At 38.1% G+C, this 20,425-nt stretch overlaps 1 protein-coding gene and 1 non-coding gene across 5 annotated transcripts; both read left to right on the top strand.

The window, feature by feature from the left end:
* The first annotated feature begins 1,995 nt into the window (after window positions 1–1,995).
* LOC131320990 (uncharacterized) lies at window positions 1,996–18,443 on the top strand. Of its 4 annotated transcripts, none has more exons than XR_009198428.1 (16): window positions 1,997–2,305; window positions 7,187–7,232; window positions 7,324–7,493; window positions 7,673–7,790; window positions 7,901–7,983; window positions 9,030–9,089; window positions 9,286–9,543; window positions 10,625–10,721; window positions 13,118–13,168; window positions 13,334–13,414; window positions 13,752–13,823; window positions 14,284–14,346; window positions 16,070–16,222; window positions 17,245–17,336; window positions 17,603–17,660; window positions 17,752–17,805. XR_009198428.1 is itself a non-coding variant. In XM_058351953.1 (16 exons), exons 1-16 carry the CDS (start codon window positions 2,205–2,207, stop codon window positions 17,985–17,987), a joined length of 1,542 nt encoding a protein of 513 aa, XP_058207936.1. In that variant the 5' UTR covers window positions 1,999–2,204; the 3' UTR covers window positions 17,988–18,443. The 4 variants fall into 4 exon arrangements, 3 of the variants coding, with proteins under 3 accessions (XP_058207939.1, XP_058207938.1, XP_058207936.1); XM_058351953.1 differs by lacking the exon at window positions 17,245–17,336 and adding an exon at window positions 17,910–18,443 and having other exon boundaries at window positions 1,999–2,305; window positions 17,752–17,804; XM_058351956.1 differs by lacking the exons at window positions 16,070–16,222; window positions 17,245–17,336 and adding an exon at window positions 17,910–18,443 and having other exon boundaries at window positions 1,996–2,305; window positions 17,752–17,804.
* LOC131321474 (small nucleolar RNA snoR100) lies at window positions 11,425–11,529 on the top strand. Its single transcript, XR_009198519.1, has one exon. It is a non-coding gene; the product is annotated as a small nucleolar RNA snoR100 (small nucleolar RNA).
* Window positions 18,444–20,425: the final 1,982 nt, after the last annotated feature.

The raw sequence follows: 20,425 nt of genomic DNA on the forward strand, positions 1-20,425 counted from the left end.
ATATTTTGGACAAAATGAGCGGGTTCAATCATTTTTGTGGCCCCGAAACGGATCCAAAAATTGCGCTGTCGTTTGATGCACTCATAGCAGCTCTCATGTTAATATTAACAATCCTTAAATGAATAATCAAAAGATTAAATAGCAAATTTTGATTATTCAATTTTGGTTACGCCATACAAAGTCTGATTATTCAAACATGCTAGTATTAACATACAAAGATACCCTTACACACACAGCATGTCCAAGAACGTTAACTACCAAAACATTTTTCTGCAGATATTCTCAACAGAAAGTCTACTCACACAGCAGATCTGTGCACAGATTGTGCACAGATTTTGTTGTGGGTCCCACTACGGGTCCCACACAAATCATCCAAACCGTTCATTAAATGTAAAACATTTTTTCAAATGTCCCCGTAAAAAATAAGCTCAATCCAATACCTATAGGTGCTCGATCCAACCATATAACTTTTCATTATCCGAAAATCTGAATGAAAAGTTAAATGGTTGGATGAAGCACCTATTGGTATCGGATTGAGCTTATTTTTTACGGGGACCCTTGAAAAAATGTTTTACATTTAATGAACGGTTCGGATGATTTGTGTGGGACCCGTGGTGGGCCCCACAACAAAATCTATGCACAATCTGTGCACAGATCTGCTGTGCATGTAGCAGGACTCTATTCTCAATATCAATATCAATATAATAATGAAAAGAAAGATAACCAATCAGTGGCACACAAAGAGCACAAATTTATACCCCCAATTGCACGAACCCGTCTACGGGAACCCACAAGAAGTGCACAAATGCTATGTGCGGCCCATTTTCGTATTCCACCCAAATGATCCAAATCATTCATTAATTTTGAGATATTTGTTCAAGGGGACCAGTGAGAATAAAGCTCCATCAAATTACTCAAATTGCTTAATCCATATCAATCTATCATTCAAGATATCAAATTCTGAATGAAAATTTGGTTCATTAAATCAAGCACTTGCAACTATTTTATTGGGTTGATTTCCATTAGAGGGCTACTTGAAAAAATATTTCAAAATTAATAAACGATTTAAATCATTTGTGCAAAACACAAACAAAAATGCTACAGGGACCGATTGTGGGGGGACCGAATTCGGACCGACGGCCGCCGGCGGGCCGTCTCCGGCCACCGGACGGCCGATCCGAGCCGTCCAAAAATTTTAAAAAAAAAAACCGAGGGGCCCTACGCGGGAATCAACGTCATCCGAGGTGTGTAGGGTGCTTGATCGGAGCACCCCTTTTCGTGTGTATATGTTATACATATACACACGAAAAGGGGTGCTCCGATCAAGCACCCTACACACCTCGGATGACGTTGATTCCCGCGTAGGGCCCCTCGGTTTTTTTTTTTAAAATTTTTGGACGGCTCGGATCGGCCGTCCGGTGGCCGGAGACGGCCCGCCGGCGGCCGTCGGTCCGAATTCGGTCCCCCCAATCGGTCCCTGTAGCAACACTCAAACACAAAATAGGCCTTGCGTGCCGATCTGTACCATCGGTGATCGGTGCACTTCTAGTCAGTTTCCACAGGATTTTCGCCATCGAGTAATGCTACATGCACAGCAAATGTGCACAGATTTTGTGCACAGATTTTTTATGGGGTCCACTACGGGTCCCACACAAATAATCCGATCCGTTCATTAAATGTAAAACATTTTTTTAAGGACATCCGCAAAAAATCAGCTTAATCCAATATCTATAAGTGTTTGATTTAATCATTTAACTTTTCATTACCCTGATATTCGAATGAAAAGTTAAATGATTGAATCAAGCATCTATGAGTATCGGATTGAGCTGATTTTTTGCGGGGGCCCTTGAAAAAATATTTTACATTTAATGAACGGCTTGGATTATTTGTGTGGGATCCGTAGTGAGCCCCACAAAAAATATGTGCACAAAATCTGTGCGCATTTGCTGTGCGTGTAGCATTACTGTTCGCGATCAATGGATACGTTCAAGAATCAGCACCTTTAGAAAAGGGAAAAAATTACGAAAAGAAAGAAAGAACGTAAAAAAGGAAAAATCTTCCTATATTTTTGTGCCGGCGCCCCTCTTCTCTAACATTTGTGATTTGAAAACCGAAAACCCATTTGCCTTGGTTTCCCTGCAATCTCTCTCTATCCCCCCTTTTGCGCTTGGATAGCAAGACATATTTTTTTACAGTAATAAGGGATGGAGATCGATAAAGCTATCAGAGAAAGCGACGACCGAAGGTTGAAAACCAAGTACAACAACGCCATCTATGTCATTCAACGAGCTCTCGCTCTCTACTCGTGAGTTCTATTCCTTTTTTTTATTCCCCTGCTGATTAATTTTCCAGGTGTTGACTGTACACCTCTGCTTTATTTTTTTATGAATTGGGTCTTGACCCATTTGGGTTTTCCAGGTTTTAAGATTTATTTGTTTGGAATGCCATGATGAAGTGTACAGAATGCTTTATTGTGTGGTTTTTTTTTTTTTTTTTTTCGGGGGGGGGGGGGGGGGGGGTGGGTGGGTTATGTTATCTGATGCTTTCGTTAACTAGTTTTCCATTAGCAATTGTATAGAATGATGCTTTATTTTCATCGAATTGGGCCATCTGCCTTTTGGGTTTTGTGGGGTTTAAATGTTGTATTTGCTTTTCTTCTTGGAATTTTACGAATTCACCCTCCACTCTCTTTTTTGTTTTTAATCCGTCTTAATTTTGTGTTGGGCTGTAAATCTTCCAGGCTAAGGGTTTGTTAGATATTTCTGGTTCTTTCTATCGAAGTTTTTTGAGGCAAAAGCGCTAGGCGAGGCTGTTGAACTCTCATGAGGCGAGTCGTAAGCCTCAAGGCGTTGAGGCATAAGCCTTTGGAGTTTCTTCTTTGGGCTATGCCTTGCCTTGAGGTGAGCCCTAAAATGGCGTTTCAAAGCATTGCTTTTCTATTGCATCTGTAGGTGGCTAGGTTTTGTGCCCCTGAATGACCCTCCTTTTTGGATTTAAATCTCTGCCTGCAAAATAAAGAACTTGTCACAGACAAACCGGCCAGAGTGTCCTTTGTTGGTTAAGTCAGGAACTGAATGAGAACCTTAGGTTGAGTCTAACTTAGCCGAGCACAATACGAGAACAAAGACTCTTTAATGAGGAAGTTGTAGAGGGAGAGAGTATTGAGAGGATATTACTCACAGTTCAATGCCTCTTCTTTGCTCCTCCTATTTATGGGCCAAGGGTCCTAACCCAACCGAGGCTGGTTACCAACTTTCTGAACTATGGTCAATGGTCCTCGTCACTATCTTTCTGAGATCTTTGCGTGTAGCTTTGGGCAAATCCAGGCGGCTGCCTGTGTCAAATTCCTTACTCCTAATTGGGGACCCTTGATGATCATTTTGGAGCCGCACGCCCTTCCGTTTGATGACCGTGAAAGTTCTACCTATACTTTGTTTTCTTGCCGGAGAAGACAAGGTCCTTATTGGATTAGAGCTTTGTCGCCCCCCAATGGCCTGGTTCTTCTGACTTTGGACACTTTCTGTGTTGAGCTAATCTTGTCATCGGGCACTCTAGTTTCTGAGATTTTGTACCTTCGGACACTTCTTTGTGACGAGCTGATTGCCTCTTCAGGCATTACATGCTCCCAGCATATATGGTGTTGGCTGCTACATGTCTTGTGTATTGGCTTCCTTTGTAAATGTCCCCTTTAATTCTCCGTGGTTTCTAATTCATAATTACCAATAATTAATGAAGATAATTTCACCTCCCAAAACATCTTTACGATGTTGAAGATTTATAAATTTAATAGTGAAGATCAATCTCGAGGGTTGGTTAATTTCTTGAGTATTTTTCCATAAAGGGTTCTTATTTTTCAAGAAATCAATCCATGAATTTCCAATTTCGCCCTGGTGATAAATTGGTGTCTTCGCAGTTTTAGCATGCATTTGTTCTGTCAAAATCAGTGGCGAAGCTATTGTGTGCCGGAGGGCCCTGGCCTCACCTGCCTTTTTTTTAATTTATAAAAAGTATAGTTCGCATAATTTTGGTAGACATTTATTAGTAAACTAATAATATTTGAACCATAATTAAAAGTAGGAACAATCTTCATGAATTAGGGTGAATGAAGTGTTAATGGTACTGGGTGTTGTTGAATGACATGATAACAATAATACTCAAGACTAATTCTTCAAGTTATCAAAATCGTTCCATATAAACTCAAATGATTGGATTTAATCTTGAGAAATCATCTTACCAAATTTGTTTCATAGTTCGGCCCCTTTCAACTTCGATTCCTGGCTCTACCAATGGTCAAAATGGGAATCTCTTGTTTGCCATTCTGTTCAAAGCACAGAAGTTATTGTTGTGAGAGGGGGTTTAAATGTCTGTTATCATTGAAGAATCTATTCAGGAAAATAAAAATCACTCCAGGAATTAGTTCAGCATATTCTTAAAGTATTTGGATGTAACTGTTTAATGTATTATGTTGATCTGATGTCCCAAGTTCCACATTCCACATTATACTTTGACTGCATGTCTTGCCTGTGGTTTTGGCATGTTGTACTGTCCTATGGTTTGCCTATGTTTGATAATAGATTTGGGAAATCTCAGAAATAGCTGTGTCTTTGGCTATTGTGGGCATTCTTCTTCTCTTTTTGAGCCTTTGAGGAGATTTATATGTCAAAAGTATGAATTGCGTATGGTATTTAAAATTCCCGCGATGGACAACAAATATTCAGAGGAAAGGGTCGAATGCACATATGAGGACTTCTCCTCAAGAAAAGAAGGAGGAAGACAGAGCATATTGAGGACGATTTGCAGAACATGAGAGGCTAGTTTTCTCTAGATTAATCAGCTGCCAACAAAACTGTGTTATGTAATACCTTTTAACAAAGAAGAGGGTTTTAGAGTTTTCTCTGGAAAATCATCAAATTGAAATTCCCTTGATTAAGAGAAGATAATTACTTTTATGGGAATCAAGCCAAATATATGGTCCTATTAAAATGCAAATCCCCTTGAAATATTAGTATATTCGCAGACCTGCTCATGACTTTACTTGGTGGAATAGAAGCTTGGGTTGTGGGTTGCCAAGTTCAAGATATGGACTTCAGTATAAGAGCAGGTACTTACAATTAGTGTAATTAAGAAGCACATACATGTCTCCAGGCCTTTCGTATCCATATCGTAGACACGGACACACTCTGACATGTTCCCGACACGTGAAAGTATGTTTACAACTATTTTTAGTTATTTGTTATGAGTGGGACACGTTTTCGACACACTCCGATGTACTGGACACATAACGTACACAATCTTCTATTCTCATTTTTTTTCCATTGGATTTTTTTAATCTTTAATTTGGAAAAATAATATCCTAATGTAACATATGAATTTTATATGTATAGCATATCTATATATACAAATTTTCATTTACTTAGAGGGGGGTGATTTTGGCACTCCCCAAATTGATAACCACACTCCCCTTTAATTTGGGGAGTGCCAAAATCAATTCCCTTACTTATATATTTAACATTTCCCCAACATGTCTGTGTCCTAGTTTTTTGGAAAAATCACTTGTCCGAGTATCCTTGTCGTGTTGTGTTGTGTTGGTGTCCCGTATCTGTATCCATGCTTCTCTACGTATCATAGTTCGGTTTGTTTCCGTCCCTTTTGTTTTCCCTGTAAGGGTGGGGATGAAAAGGCAATGCATATGCCAATTTTTTACTGATCCTGTCATCGTTATATCTGCACAAATTGACGTTCTTTTCTTTGTTTATGACAATCTTAGCCTTCCGAAGTGCTTTTACATTTGCTGTTTTGGCTATGCAAGGACTAGAATTTCACAAACCAATCACCAACATCTAATGAAGTACATTTTCTGGATGGTTTTGGAGAGTGATTTTGGCCTTTTTTTGTTCCCTATTTTTTATTTGTCTGTTGGCCCTCACCCATCTGTTTAGGAGAATAAGAACTTAACTCATTGGTCCCAAAGGAAAAAACTTCATTGATTGGTATGTAGTTTGTAATTAGATGGTAGCTAGCATGGCTGATACCATCTAACAGAATGCCCAAGCGGACTCGAGGCTATTTTAATGCAAGCAGAATGCCTTCATGAAATGGCTTCGAAAGTAGCTGCTTCAGCTTTAGCCGCTCGAATTTTGGATATTCCCTTTAAGGTCTCAATGAACAATGTCATATTTGTCTGGAATCCTAGCTCTTCTTAGCATGATAGTGGGAAATCTGATTGCGATTGAGAATAAGATTGCTTGAGCTTAAGAGCTGCCACTTCCTGTTAATAAGGTCGGTTTTAGGTATGTAGTTTGTGGCTCCTCCCCACCTAGCATTTCACTGGTGCTGTTGTATAGTAATGCCTTCCTCTTGTTGTAACGGATTGTGGTTTATAATTAGGTATATCATTTAACGATAGGTCATGGTGTTTGAAATTGGTTCATCCCAATTGGTTAGTGAGCTGCCATTGGTGACCATGCAGATTGGATGCCTGCTTTTTTAATGAAAGCAAGAAGATTACTGATTGTGGAAAGGCTAGGCAGGGAAGACTGAAATTGACATGGGTTGCTGTGTTAAAAATGATATCAACTTAGGAAGGTTAACTGAACACAGCTCTTGGCAGAGCAGAATAGTGAAAAAAAGGTTTCAAGTTGCAGACCCCAATAGATTGGGATAGAAGGGCTTAGTTTGGTTTGGTAAAGGATCAGTTATTTTCGGGACTAGATATAAACTTGAAGATATTTGATGTATCATTTTCTATCTACTTAAAATGATAGAACAAGTGAATAAGTGACGAGTTGATTAAAGAACGATTGTCAATATTTCAGTCTAAGTATGCACTTGTTATTCTGGAATCTTACAATCATGGCACATCTTACACTTGGTATTAGTTTGTTTGGTTTGCCGTTGTGACATTCTCCTGTTTGCCTACTTCAATCAAGAAAGATATGGACGTCTAAGGAGTACTGGTTTCATAAGTTGTGGAGCATGTATTGAATATCGATGTCATATTGGCAGCAGACAGGTTTTCGATTGAACTCATTATCTTCTGTGGTCAGAATCTTGAGGAGAACAAACACATTATATTGTTTTTCTGAACTTTCTAAATATTTGAGTTTTGTCCCATGATGATAGTTTTCTTTGTTCTTATCCAAGTGTGGCCATGTAAGGGGATTACTGAAATTGTTTTCTTTAACAGTATTGAAGAGGTCGCCTTTAGCTTCAATGGAGGAAAGGATTCAACTGTATGCTCTCATACCTTTTCTTCTTGAGTAGCCTCTCAAAATTTTGTTTAGTTATTTATTCTTTTTTCAGCATCTTTTCATCTGTGTGTAGGTTTTGTTACATCTGCTCCGAGCTGGTTATTTTTTGCATCAAGCTGAACAAACACAGTGCAATGGGGATCTCAGTGATCGCGAATTCAAATTTCCTATACGGACAATATATTTTGAGAGCTCTTCTGCTTTTCCTGAAATTAACTCATTCACATATGAAACAGCCTCAACGTAAGAGAGGCTATTTTCTTTTTTGTATATCTCTTTGCCCTTTTTGATTTATTTTGATTTTGTTTGTTTCCCCCTCGTGTCCTGTTTTATTACGCAATCATGAGAACTATTTGTGTTCTAGGTATGTTCAATTTTGAAGCATTTAGGTGTACTGATGAAACCCATTTCTCATTGAGCAGTTATGGTTTGCAACTGGATATCCTTCGCCAAGATTTCAAGTCTGGGTTGGAGGCTCTCCTAAAGGCTAAACCTATAAGAGCTATTTTTCTAGGTGTTCGCATTGGCGATCCTACTGCGGTATACATGTGGTTTCTCTCTACTTACTAAATTCTTGCAAAATTTTGAAGAGTTCCTTTAAAGGCTTGAAAGCAAGATTGCACTGTTTAGATCTCTCAATTATCTTGCAGGTGGGTCAAGAACAATTCTCTCCTAGTTCGCCTGGATGGCCACCTTTCATGAGAGTGAATCCAATCTTAGATTGGTCATACAGGTATTTTCATGTACTATAAGGTTGACTGCCTTATCGATAAATGCACAAAGATCATTTGATTCTTCTCCTTCTCCTCCTTCTGCTTCTCCTTCTCCTTCTCCTTCTCCTTTGGCAGCAAACAATTTGGACTCTTTTGGGAGTAGAGTTACCCATTTACTCATTTTCCTTAGGAAGTCCAGTTTCTTCTTCTTCTTCTTCTTTTGGCAGCAAACGGTTTGGACTCTTTTGGGAGTAGAGTTACCCATTTACTTATTTTCCTTGGGAAGTCCAGTTGTCCAATTATGGTAACGTCAGTAATCTGAGCAATTTTCCTTTACACTTAAAATAGTAAAAACAGTACTGTATGATGTTCAGTGTCTCAAAACCGTTGTATGTGGATATTGAGTGCTGAAATTGGTGAATTAATAACAATGCCAAGCTTTTAAAAGCAATTGAGAAAACCTTCATGCCAAGTACGAGCATTTCTGTAGTAAGCTTGGGAAATTATCACATCAAGTGTGCTAATATATGAGTTTGGGTGGTCTCTCCACTCATAGGTAAACGGTTTTGAGTTGGATGCATCAGAGCTAGGAATTCAGAGGCTTTTGGGAAAGTTTGCTCTTTTCTCCTTTTCTGCTGGATTCTTGCTTTCCCCCCCTTTCTTTGTAGAATATATCTTTTCCTGCATAATCATTTAGTATTTTATACTTGTGTTAGGCAGTGAATAACGTTTCTCCCAGCTTTTCATTATCTGTTTTGGTTACTCCTTGGGCTTTGCCTTTATGGGCACCTATTTGTAGTTGTTGAACTGGAACTGCTGTGTTTCTCAATACCAAAAAAAAGAAGAAAGAAACTGGAACTGCTGTTAATTTGGTACCATAATTGCTTCAATCTATGAATGTTGTAGCAGGCATTTCAGTGTTGTTAGGGACCTTTATAATCCTTTTTAGTGAATTGTTGTTGTCCATGTATGCATTCATGCACTGGTTCTGGAGTTTGGAGATGTTATTTGGTCCACTTTGTTTTTATCCTCATCATGGAGTAACTTTTTTCTGCTAATGTTACAGAGACGTATGGGCATTTCTCTTAACTTGCAAGGTCCGATACTGCAGTCTGTATGATCAAGGGTAATCATTCATTTGGATAGCTTGGAAACATCTTCTACAGGATTGTAGTCTTTTGTCTTTTTATGCTTGAATCCTTTTAAGTTGTGCTTGTTTGATCTGCGATGTTTGCATTTCCTTCTTGAAGTCAAACTGTGATCTACTTTCTGCTTCATATTAAAGTTATTGTTTTTTTTTCTTATTTTCTTTGTGTTCACAGATATACTTCAATTGGGAGCATTCACGACACAGTTCCAAATGCATTATTGGGCGTCAACAACTCGGATAATAGCAAAGAAAAATTTAGACCTGCATATCTGCTTCCAGACGGAAGACTAGAAAGGGCAGGAAGAGCAAAAAAGTGTTCGCCTCCTGTTTCTGGATGTTTTTCTTCCGTTAGCAATGGCTTGAAAAGTGTTGATTTGCACAAAAATGGCATGCTCAAAGCCTTGGTCATTGCTGTGGGAGACGAGATTCTGTAAGATCCTTATTATTGCACTGTTTATTAGTAGTTTACATGCTAGGTTACCTAGTCGAATCACTTGTTGTATTGTCTACTGTTCTTTATTGTTTTTCCGCATGTAGGCATGAGATTCTGTAGCGGAGATATCCCTTCCTTTTGTCCTACTGTTGTAACAGAATCGGTCTTCGTGTTGGTTTACATTTTCTAAGCCACTTCTTCTGCTATCGTGAATAGCATTGGAGATGCTGTGCTTTTGTCTAATCCTATGTTTATGTGATCCATAAATTCCATCATTGAATCATTGGGGGTTTTGGGTCCGGTTTTGAACACTTGTAATGTTTCACATTTCTGACTATTGTAATCTGTTCCTTATTGGTCTCTCTATCCGTTTAGGTACTTGGTTAATATTACTACACTTGCTGTTTTGGAGTTTTCCAAACTTGGTTATATTTGAAAGTATTTCATCATTTTTATGACTGAAGATTCACTTCCTTCTGAATGCCATTTGAAAAAAATGAGTATTAGCTCTTTTAACTTGTTCTTTTTTGGCTTCGGTGCTGTTCTTTTTTCGCTATACAACTTTGTGCTGTTCGCACATTTGACAATGACAGCCATGGATTGTAGGGTTGCTGTTTTGGGGTTTTCCAAACACGGTTATATTTTTGGCGTAATTCATCTTTTTTATAACCTAGCATTCACTTCTCAATTTTCTTTGACATCAATGAGTATTAGCTCTTAAACGTGTTTTCAAGGCTTTGATGGTTGTCTTTCGGTCTACAATTTAGTGCTGTTCACAAATTTGACAATGACATAGCCATGGACGTAGGTTTTCAGACGTATAGAAGTGTTTGGCATGTTATCTTGACTATTCTATGTCCTGTTGAAGTTGAACATTGACATGAGGGTGCCAGATGTAGTCAAATATTTTTCATCATGTCAGAGGATCATAAATATGCCTAGTTTTTTAGAGTTCATTAACTTCAATTTCAAACTTCAATGAATACCTTCAGTTACTGTGACTCATGTGTTCATGTATCAATCCCGCCTTCGTTGTTACTGTAGTATCTGATGTTTTCCTATTGGTTCCATAGCTCAGGTTTGGCAGCATTGCAGACCAATTGGGACCATCCTTGTGTAGAAAGCTCTGTTCTATAGGTTGGACAGTATCACAAATTGCTGTGGTCCGAAATGATGTAAGTCATTTTGAGACAATTTTTGATATAGATGTCTTAGTAATTTGTGGCATTATAACTTTGACGTAAGCATGAGCACTTAATAGTATATCCCATTCCTTTTGTCCTGGCATGCAGTATATCTACATTTGATGGCTTATGCTGACCTGCTATTGTCCTTTATTGGACCCACATACATAATTACTACTTTTAGCTTGGTGTTATGCACATTGGTAAATTGCTTCCTCCTCAAGTACCTCTCAATCGATCTTCAAGTTCCTAAGAGAGCTCATCATTTTATGTGCCCTTTTTAAAGTTATGATTTAGTTTCTCTGAGCCAAGTAAAATTATCTTCTTTCTCTGGCTCATCTTCTTCAGATTAGTTAACTAGATGTATGAGTGCCAGTTAAATTGACTTCTCTCTGGAAAGAGTGGTAGTTCAAGTGGCCTGTTATTGGCCCAAGTGTCATATCACGATGCTGGCAGGGGATACTGTGACCTGTAGTCGTACTGGAGATGACGTGGATGGTCCAAATCTTCTTGGCAAAGTCTTCTTGCTTGTCTCCCTGCCTAAACTTTGCTAAAGTTTGCCCTATCACTGTGCAGGGGTGGTTGAAGAGTTTTATGATTAATATTGGTCCACTATTCCGCAGCTATGAAAAATAAGCATCAACAATCGTAGAACCGTTTTGACCATATGTTGATTTTCCTTGGAGAGGTCTTGCCATAAATGCATGGTAACGTGCACAGAAATTGATTTGGGTCTTTAGGCCTGCCCTCTCTAATGCCTTTCGGCTTTGATTTGGGGGCATGGTGTGAATATATATTTAGTGTTTTGCGCGTCTGTTATTTTATATTATTTATGAGGGTAGTTTTGGTCATAATGTTCATTAGGGTTTTCTAGCCTTTTTCTATTTACTCTAGTTTAGCTTGTACTCATTGTATCAATCTTTTCCACATTATGCAATATAGATGTTACCTTCTATTTGCAAGTTAACATGGTATCAGAGCTAGGTACCAGAGATGGGTAAGGTGCGTGTCTCTCGCCTGCATGCGGCAGGTAGAGGTGTCGAATGGGCCATGCCTTGCTGGCCCAGCCCATTTTTACCCATGCATAGCGTGCTTCGTGTCATGCTATGTGGGCCCATTTAATAATCATGGCGTGTTGTTTTAGAATATCCTCGGCCCAGCTTGGTCCACGGCCCACCACAATCCGTGCCGTGCCGTGTCATGCCTTACCGATTCCAATGTTTGTGCACCTATGTTGCAAAAACACGGACACGGACACGGGAATTCTAAAAAAAGGGGCTACGGACATGGCGGGGGACATACCATGTGTATGTGTGTGTGTGTATATATATAATATAAAATATTTAATTGATAATTAAACTTTGTAATACAGTGAATGAAATTATAAATAAGAAATGCATCACTATAGTTCGAATACATCTCAACTAGGTTGGCACCTACTTAACTATTAATCCTTTGCATTTCGTAAAATAAACAAAATACAATTCCCAATTGGCATAAAATTATTATTTTTTGGATGTTTCTTACTAGTATTTTTTATGGAAAAAAAAAATCTTGATTGTGTTGTGCCCTTATATGTGCCCATACCTTCATGCCGTGCCCCGTGCCTAACGTGCCCGTGTTGTGGGCTTCAAAACAATTGCCTAGCCTGGCCCACCTTAGTGTTCGTGCCGTGCTGACCCGGCCCGTTCGACACCTCTAGCGGCAGGTGCTGTCAAGTAACTGAGTGAGCACGCGAAGTCCCACATCTCCTGGGCACCAAAGTAATATGAAGGGCACCCTCACTTCTCTTTGCAAGTTAATGCATGGTTCCACAGCAAAATGTCCGTTTTAACTCTTACGGTTCTTGGAGGTAGAGGGAGGCCACTGTCTCAATGTCTGAGAGCAGCCACTTTGTGCATATATTGCAAATGTTAGATTTGTCTCCAATCCTCCGCTGCTCATGCCTCCAATGATTGGGGACTAGATGGGTTCTGCTCTTGCTATTGTTGTAGGTCTTGCCCTAAATGCAATGCGCATTAGATATTTTTCCACTATAGAGTTCGAGATGCTTTCGTACCTGAGAGCCTAGAGAAGAATAAATAATAATTGCCTGAAGAGGCTGGGTGTTCTACTTGCTTCCTCCGGCTTGGTTCTACCAATCAAGTAGTGAATCAGCATTGGCCCATATGCCATTAGAAAACATTGGCTGAACACATCTTGACATTAGCAGTTCATTAAGAGAAATGTTCCAACTTCTGCTATTGTTTAGCAAACTGTAACAATATATTCCTGCTAATGATAGTGAGCATTTTATTTTCTTGAATGATGACCTTAGATTCTATCACATTCCCATTTATTGACTTCTTTTATAAGTTCATTCCTTATGATGGTCTTACCGAATCCAGGTAGATTCTGTTGCTGAAGAAGTTGAACGGCGGAAGTCTGAAAATGATATGGTAAATGCAGTTTGTTTTAGATTTCTTCGTCTTTATAAACCAAAACGGAAATTAAAGAAAGAAAAGAACACTTGACAAGTATTGTCTGCATGAATTAAGTTCTTGGTTTCTGGATGTCTAACACTGGATTCTTTCTGTGGACCAAAATTGAGCTGGTCATTGCAGGTTTTCATATATGGAGGTGTTGGCCCATTGCACTCTGATGTTACTGTTGCAGGCGTTGCAAAAGCGTTTGGGGTTCGCGTGGTGAGTCGTGTGTGTGTGTGTGTGTGTGTGTGTTGTTGTTGTAAGCATGTGTGTGTATAGAGGAGACCGTTGTTTAAGATTGATAAGTTGGATTTTAGTTGCATAGAGAGTGATTATTGATTTTCAATGAAAGTGTCCATGTTTCAACATGCAAACCTGATCACATCTTGTCAATGTACCAGTAAATGAACAAATTTCGAACTTGTCCCTCACTTCTATTGTTATGCTGACTAGTAGTAAGCGATTTAAAGAGGGGAAATCTGTACGTTTGAGTTTGCAGATTTATAGCACCACCAAGACACTACTGTATGCTAATATCTTTAATTTTCTAATACAGGCTCCTGATGAAGAATTTGAAGAATATCTTAGACATCTTATCAGTGACAAATGTACTGGGGATCGGAATGAGGTAATATATCAACATCTGTTTTTGAAAGTCAATATATCCCGTCAGTTTTCGCAATAATTGTCCAATAATGATAAGGGAATATCCATCTTTCCACTGAATAAGATTTAATTGAACTCTTAATTTGTGGGATACCTTTTCCATGAAAGTGAATCTGACAATTATAAGTCAATGGCTCCTAGGTTTTTAATCATTGTATATTTAAGGTCCAGTTTTGGTATGTGATCACTGTGACTTGGACTCGAAGTTGATCGATCATTTGATCTGCCATTTAGCTGCAGAAGCGAACTAGATTTACTTGCATGTAGATTTGTACAAGGCATACATTATTTAAAACAGATAGTATTTTAGATGCGCTAGTAACTGCTGAAACATTGTGTTGGATAGAGACAACTATTCAGTTCATGGTGGTCTTGCGGCGGATAGAGGCCTATTTCTAACTAGTCTTTTTCTTTTCTTTCAGATGGCTCAGTTGCCTGAGGGTATCACTGAACTATTGCATCACGAAAAACTTCCTGTGCCTTTGGTATGTTTTGGGAACTGACATGTTAGAGTCTTGTTTTCCACTTTCTAAAGTGTGCTATGTGTTTTTGTGTGTGTCTGTGTGTGGTTATTAGTACTTAGATTAAGCATCAGCCAGCAGTAAATTTATTGGTAACAATTTGCTGCAACTTCAATTGGTCGTTCTTGATTTTAATGATGCTTAGTAAATTACACATTCTTAATTCTTGATAATTACTCCTTCCGTCCCACTTTAAATGTCCACCACGGGAATCCATGCATTTTCAAACCCCCCAAAAAATATATTTCTATATTTTATTTTTTACACCAAATTGAAGTATTCAATGAGTACTATAATTTGGTTTAAAATTTTTTTGGAGTTTGAAAATGCACGGATTCCCGTAGGGGACATTTAAAGTGGGACGGAGGGAGTATGAGGTTTTGGTATTATAAAAGAGGAAGTATTGGTTCTCTGGACAGGTCTCTTGTAATAATTTCTGCAAATTCTTCTTTCACCCATCGGAAACATCCCCCTTTATTTCAGTTTCTTTAAGTAGCGTTTTGGAGTATTCTTTAAGGACTGTGACTTCAAAATGTTACAGCCTGTTTGGAACAAATGGAAAAGAAGGGAAAATAAACAAATTTTCTCTTTCATTGTTTGGTTTGTAGGGAAAGGCGGAAGAAAATCTCAAAATCAATTATTGAGCTTAGTGAATTTTCCGCTGCACTTTCTTGACATTTTCCTTCATAATGATTTTCCTTTTCCTCAAAACCAAACAGAGCCTTCAGCTACCAATTATGAGATTCAAAATCAGTTTAAGAAATGAGTATTGTCTATATTCAAGCTGTGCCTATATGATATAGGGCATTTGTTCTTGCATAAAATGTCTTATCGTGAGTACTTTCATTGTCAAGAATTTTAGTTTGCGTGGTCAACCTTTTCTCACTGCAGCTCCACGTGTTGCTTCACAGATCACCCGCTTCTTTAATCCTCAAGTGCCGTATGAACTTTGGTTGAAGATTATCTTTCCATTTATTACTATCAGAGGACAGATCCTACTATTTAGGGCGGCTAGATTTACAGTGGGGCTTATTTCCTTATAACAATTTAAATTTGTTGGGACAATTTGTGACGTATATATGGTATCAGAGCCTTTGTAAATATCTCCTTGTGGAGATTCGACTATGCTCAAACCTTTTTGAATCCCTTAAGCACTTGAAACTACCTTTAGTTACACAAAAGAAATCACCTTCCACAATTAAGAAGCCCTAGAACATTTAGTTAAAGATCTGATTTGGATTATATTCTACACCGTTGGATTCATTTATTGGATTTGTTTTCTTTTCTGTTTATGTGCCAGAACTATTTTCTTAAAGTTGGATGTATTATTTTATTGAAAGCAAAGATGTTATTTGGTTAAAACTCATAATGAAGCATGCTAGGCGATGCATCCGTGTAGGACCACACATAGCCAAGAGTTGCTGAGCTGAGTGCAGTGGTCAGGCATGTAGTGGTTAGGCATAAAAATGGATCGTATTAGCTGAAAGCTATATCTATCTTCATCACATTTGCTGTGGGTGCCGTAATTTTAGCCTGTTTGCTGCAGCATATATTCAGGTTGTGAGTCAATGAATGCCGTAATTCGTGTTTTAGTTTTTGTCCTTGACAAAATCATGTATGTCCATATACGTTTGATTTATTCCATGAATGGTGGAATTAACCAACATCTATTGTTGTTGTTTTGTAGATTAAATGTCAAAATGTAATAATTCTAAGTGCAACAAACATTATCGAGCTGGACAGGGAGTGGGATTGTCTGATTGAACTAACAAGATCTAGTGGCTTTCTAGCATTGGTGGGAGCATTTGTGTCAAAGCACTTGAGAACGACTCTATCAGATGTATGTGTCGACTTTCAATTTCTTGACTTCTTATTGTTGGGAACTTTTTCCAGGATTTTTTTTTCTTGCTCTAGGCTTATCAGAGCAATAATTTCTTAGTGGTTTAGCTAAATCCTATGACCTCAAGTAAATATTGTCTACAACATGGGGCCTAGATATACTGCCTTCAAAAAGGGAATAATCGAGGGGCTTTGTTGTGTTGATGTGATTGCTTGTTGCCATTTCTAATAATCGAGGGAACATGTGTGAAGGATTAAGTTCCACATTGGATAAATAGAAAAATGGTTGGACCTTAATACACAATTGGGTGGCTCACCACTTACAAGGCATGGTCTTTTAAGTGGATATGGGACATTCAATGTATATTGGGTCCGAGTGATGTGGTGTGCATTCCATGGATACTCCCCAACGGATTGGGCCTACGTGCACATGGGAAAACCTCAGGCGGATCAGACTCCCAACAAATCTTTAAGCCTGGATGTGAGCTGTAAGGAGATTTCTGAAACTAGGATAGGTACTATTAGAATCTGGAATCTGGGCAGGTGACATCCAAGAAAGTAAGGTGCTACTCTGGTTAGATGTTTGCTGGGATTGAACTTTGGAATCAAGATGTCACTTAGGGTACTTGATAGAACGAATACAGGCATAGACAACATAATGTAAGCTGTTTCAGTTTGCAAAGATTTCTTCATCTTCTTGTAACTGTATTTCTAGAAAAAGAAGCAACAACGAAAGGTATCATTACTGCGGTGATGAATAGTACATATGGGTTATAACAGAATTTCTTAGACGTTTAGGCTTTGTTTGGATCCTTTGGAAAAGAACGGAAAAGAAGGGAAAATAATTTTCCCTTGTTTGGTTTGAGAGGAAACAAAAAGGAAAATAACAAAACAAAGACGAATTTTCCTCCCCACTTTCCTTTCCTTTCCTTTCTTTTCTTTTCTCTAAGTTCCAAACAGGCCCTTAGTGTAGCTGGAATCAGAGTATTAAGATCAATGAGTGTTAGTTCACTTGTTATTGAGAGAAAATGAATGCACCATGGGAAGAGGTCGCAAGGGTGGAAGGTGAAATGAGAGCATGCTGTTTGTGAGGACATGAACGTAATGTATGAGTGGTCAGTATGGCCTCAAATGGAAATGTTGCAACTTATTTTTCTTTTTGTTTTTTTGCTTGGCTGAAATGTTGCGATTTTGTCACTAAAATTTCTTGAATTGTAACTCTTATTTTAACTATTGTGCTTTATCTGTTGTTTGTGGCCAATATGGCATACTTTGGAAATGTTAAAAAATTTCTCGCCAAGTTTTTCTCAATTCAAACAATTGTGCAATCTCTTTTGCTTGTGGCACCACCCATTCATTCTTTTTGTTCTATGCAACACAGGTAGAAACAGCTCAACCTCTATCAAAACTTGGTCTCGACTTTCCGGATCTGTCCATAGGTGAGTGTCTTTAGTATTATCTGGTAATGCAGGAGCAATAATATCTTATTTCTTTGTCATCCAATTGTCTAATTTTCTTTGAAACATCTAGGATGTTATCGTGAATCCAGATATGGTTCTCTTGTTATCAGTTTTCGAGGCAAGGTACGCGAGAATTCTTGTATGAGGATGTCATTTATTTTGAAAGACTATAACCTTAATGGTAAGTTGTTTTTTTATCGATAATAACCTTCAAATAATTTGCCATAGGATGAAGCAAGAATAGAAGCAGCCGCGGAAGCACTACGCAAGAAGTTTCATCCGGGTGCTTTCAATGAAATCAACTGATTCGTGTTTGAACCGGTCTTTCTTGAAGCATAGCCTATTCACGCATTGAATGAGCTTTCTTGTTGCGTACTGGCGGCCTTCTCCAATTACATGGTCAAGAGGCAGCCTTTCTATCTGGGACTGAAAGGGGAGAAGATGGGTGCCGGGAATGCACCGAGGTGGATAGAAGGGGGGGAAAAATGAGGAAAAACAATATAAAGCAAAATTATGACAACAGTTCTATGACTGTAAAAACCTAGATTCTTATGAATGGCAACATTCTTGCTAAGTCCCATACTAATTTTCAACATTTCAATTATCCGTAATTATACTCTTGAGCTAACATTATGGAATGCCATTGTTTGCAACACCAAACAACGTACCGATGAGGATTCCAGAATTTGCATCTCATATCGACTTCCCGGATAAAAATGTTGTTTCCGCAATGAATAAGAGAATGTTATGGTTTCTTGTCAATGTGATGTTCGTTGGTAATTGCGATCTGAAATGACCGTTGTTTGTAAATGTTAACACTGTTGTTGGTACGATGGGTCCTTATAAATATGACTAGGTGTGCTTAAGAAAATAGAAGCAATCAGTAAACCTATCTGATCTGAACCAAACCGTTCTATTTGGTTTAGTGGTTCGGTAGTTTGATAATGATTTCTGGAAATATGCTCATGTAGTATTAGTTTGGTTTTTGGTTCTTCAATCATGGTTAGAATAAACCCTAACCAATTTAGTGTCACCGCAGGATTCGGCTATGATGCCTCAGTTCAGATTTGGGGCATTTATGCCCCATTTTCCCTCAACCGTTAGAGTGAGTGTTCACGCTGAATTAAGACTGAAACTGCTTTTGTTTTTTCTGCAATTTTTTCTTCCTTTTTGGGTGGAGTGTTCAAGCCTGAATTATTTGACTGTCCAAATCAGCAGTCAAAGTCTAGCAACAATTGTATTATAACCAAGAAAATCACACCGACAAAGAAGTCAACAATAAAACCATAAAGTTGTGATACAAGTATATCCCATGCTTACGACGGAGGAGTGAAAAAGCCTAATCCGATCAATGATGGATTTGGAGACCCTGCAGTGCACCCCGGTTCCATCAATGATATGAATGTACATCATTAAGAGATGACTTTTTCTCTCCTATCGTGCGCAAAAGGAAACAAGACCCTGTGATGCCTTCGATTCAGGTCTCGTCCCGAACTTGAAAATAGGATCCAAATCAAATTTTTTTTTTAAACCTTGAAGTCTGTAATAACTCGGTAAAAAATCAAATCAAGCGGATGCGATTGTGCATTCAAAAATACACGGCAAGAATATATGATTCGATGAGTATGTTATTGATGCCCGATTAACTTGATTTTTATGTAGTTGTTCTGTATAGCTCTAAACAATGAGCAATTGAGATTACGTTTTCGAGCACGAGATGAGACCTGAATCGAAGGCACATAACACACCCTGGGCAAAGCAAGGCCCCCGTTCCTTGAGAAAAAAGGTGTATTTGTTCCATATTATGTTTCCAGTCAAGACTAGGTTATTACTAATATTTTCTATTACCATAGGTTTTGTTGTCAAGCATATATTTGTAGTTCACCTACCTTTTTTTTTTTTTTTTTTTTTCCGACTATAAGCGGTAGGAGAATAAAAAAAAAAATCAAAATTACATTAAACTAGAAAGCTAAGAGCATCCACAGTGGAATAAGCAAAATCAAAAGATTGTTAAAGTTAACAATGTTTGTTCAAAAAAGTGCTCACATTAGAATAACCAAACTTAGCAACCTCTTAGCAACTCATCAAATTTTGGCCTTCAAATAATTAAAATTAGCAACCTTTTGCCAATAACCAAATTTATTGATTCCCATATTTTCTCAATCAAGTAAACTCATTATTACACAAAAATTCTCTCTCTTTCTCTCACTCTCAACAATGTTTTCAAAGAATAATTTCAAGAAACTATTTTTTTCAGAAACTTTTTAAAAAAACTGTTTTTTTTTTTTACACAATTTTTTTTTCATAACCTATTTTTTTATAGAACTGTTTTTAACTTAAACTGTTTTTTTTCCCTTCCAAAAACTGTTTTTCCCCCTTCTATCCCCTTCTCTTTCTCCCCCTCCCTTTCCTTGATGTACCTATCATCGAGTTTCTCATTAATAATAGTTTTGCTGTTTCAAAAAAAAAACATAAACTATTTTTTCAAAAACTAGTTTTTCAAAAAAAAAAAACGTGAAATGAAGGGGAAAACTTTGGAGGAAACTAGGGAAGGAACCAATGGGCCCATTGGTTTTGATTATGAGCAAAAAATAACCAGTATGGGATTTAACATTGCTAACTTTAGCAACCTCTAAATGGATAATCAGAATCTAACGTGACATATTTTGATTATTTACTTTTGCTTATTGCAGCTGGTTGAAATTCATTATATATTCCTTTTCTTTTTCCCAACTCCCCGATGT

Source organism: Rhododendron vialii, chromosome 3a, assembly GCF_030253575.1.
Source record: "Rhododendron vialii isolate Sample 1 chromosome 3a, ASM3025357v1".
NCBI classification, from domain to species: domain Eukaryota; kingdom Viridiplantae; phylum Streptophyta; class Magnoliopsida; order Ericales; family Ericaceae; genus Rhododendron; species Rhododendron vialii.

What these genes read in the sequence shown, in the direction of transcription:
- LOC131320990 (XM_058351953.1), top strand. Translation starts at nt 2,205, where the DNA reads ATGGAGATCGATAAAGCTATCAGAGAAAGCGACGACCGAAGGTTGAAA. An exon ending in ATGGAGGAAAGGATTCAACT is followed by an intron (nt 7,233 to 7,323) that starts GTATGCTCTCAT and finishes ATCTGTGTGTAG; the next exon opens with GTTTTGTTACATCTGCTCCG. An exon ending in AAGCGTTTGGGGTTCGCGTG is followed by an intron (nt 13,415 to 13,751) that starts GTGAGTCGTGTG and finishes TTTCTAATACAG; the next exon opens with GCTCCTGATGAAGAATTTGA.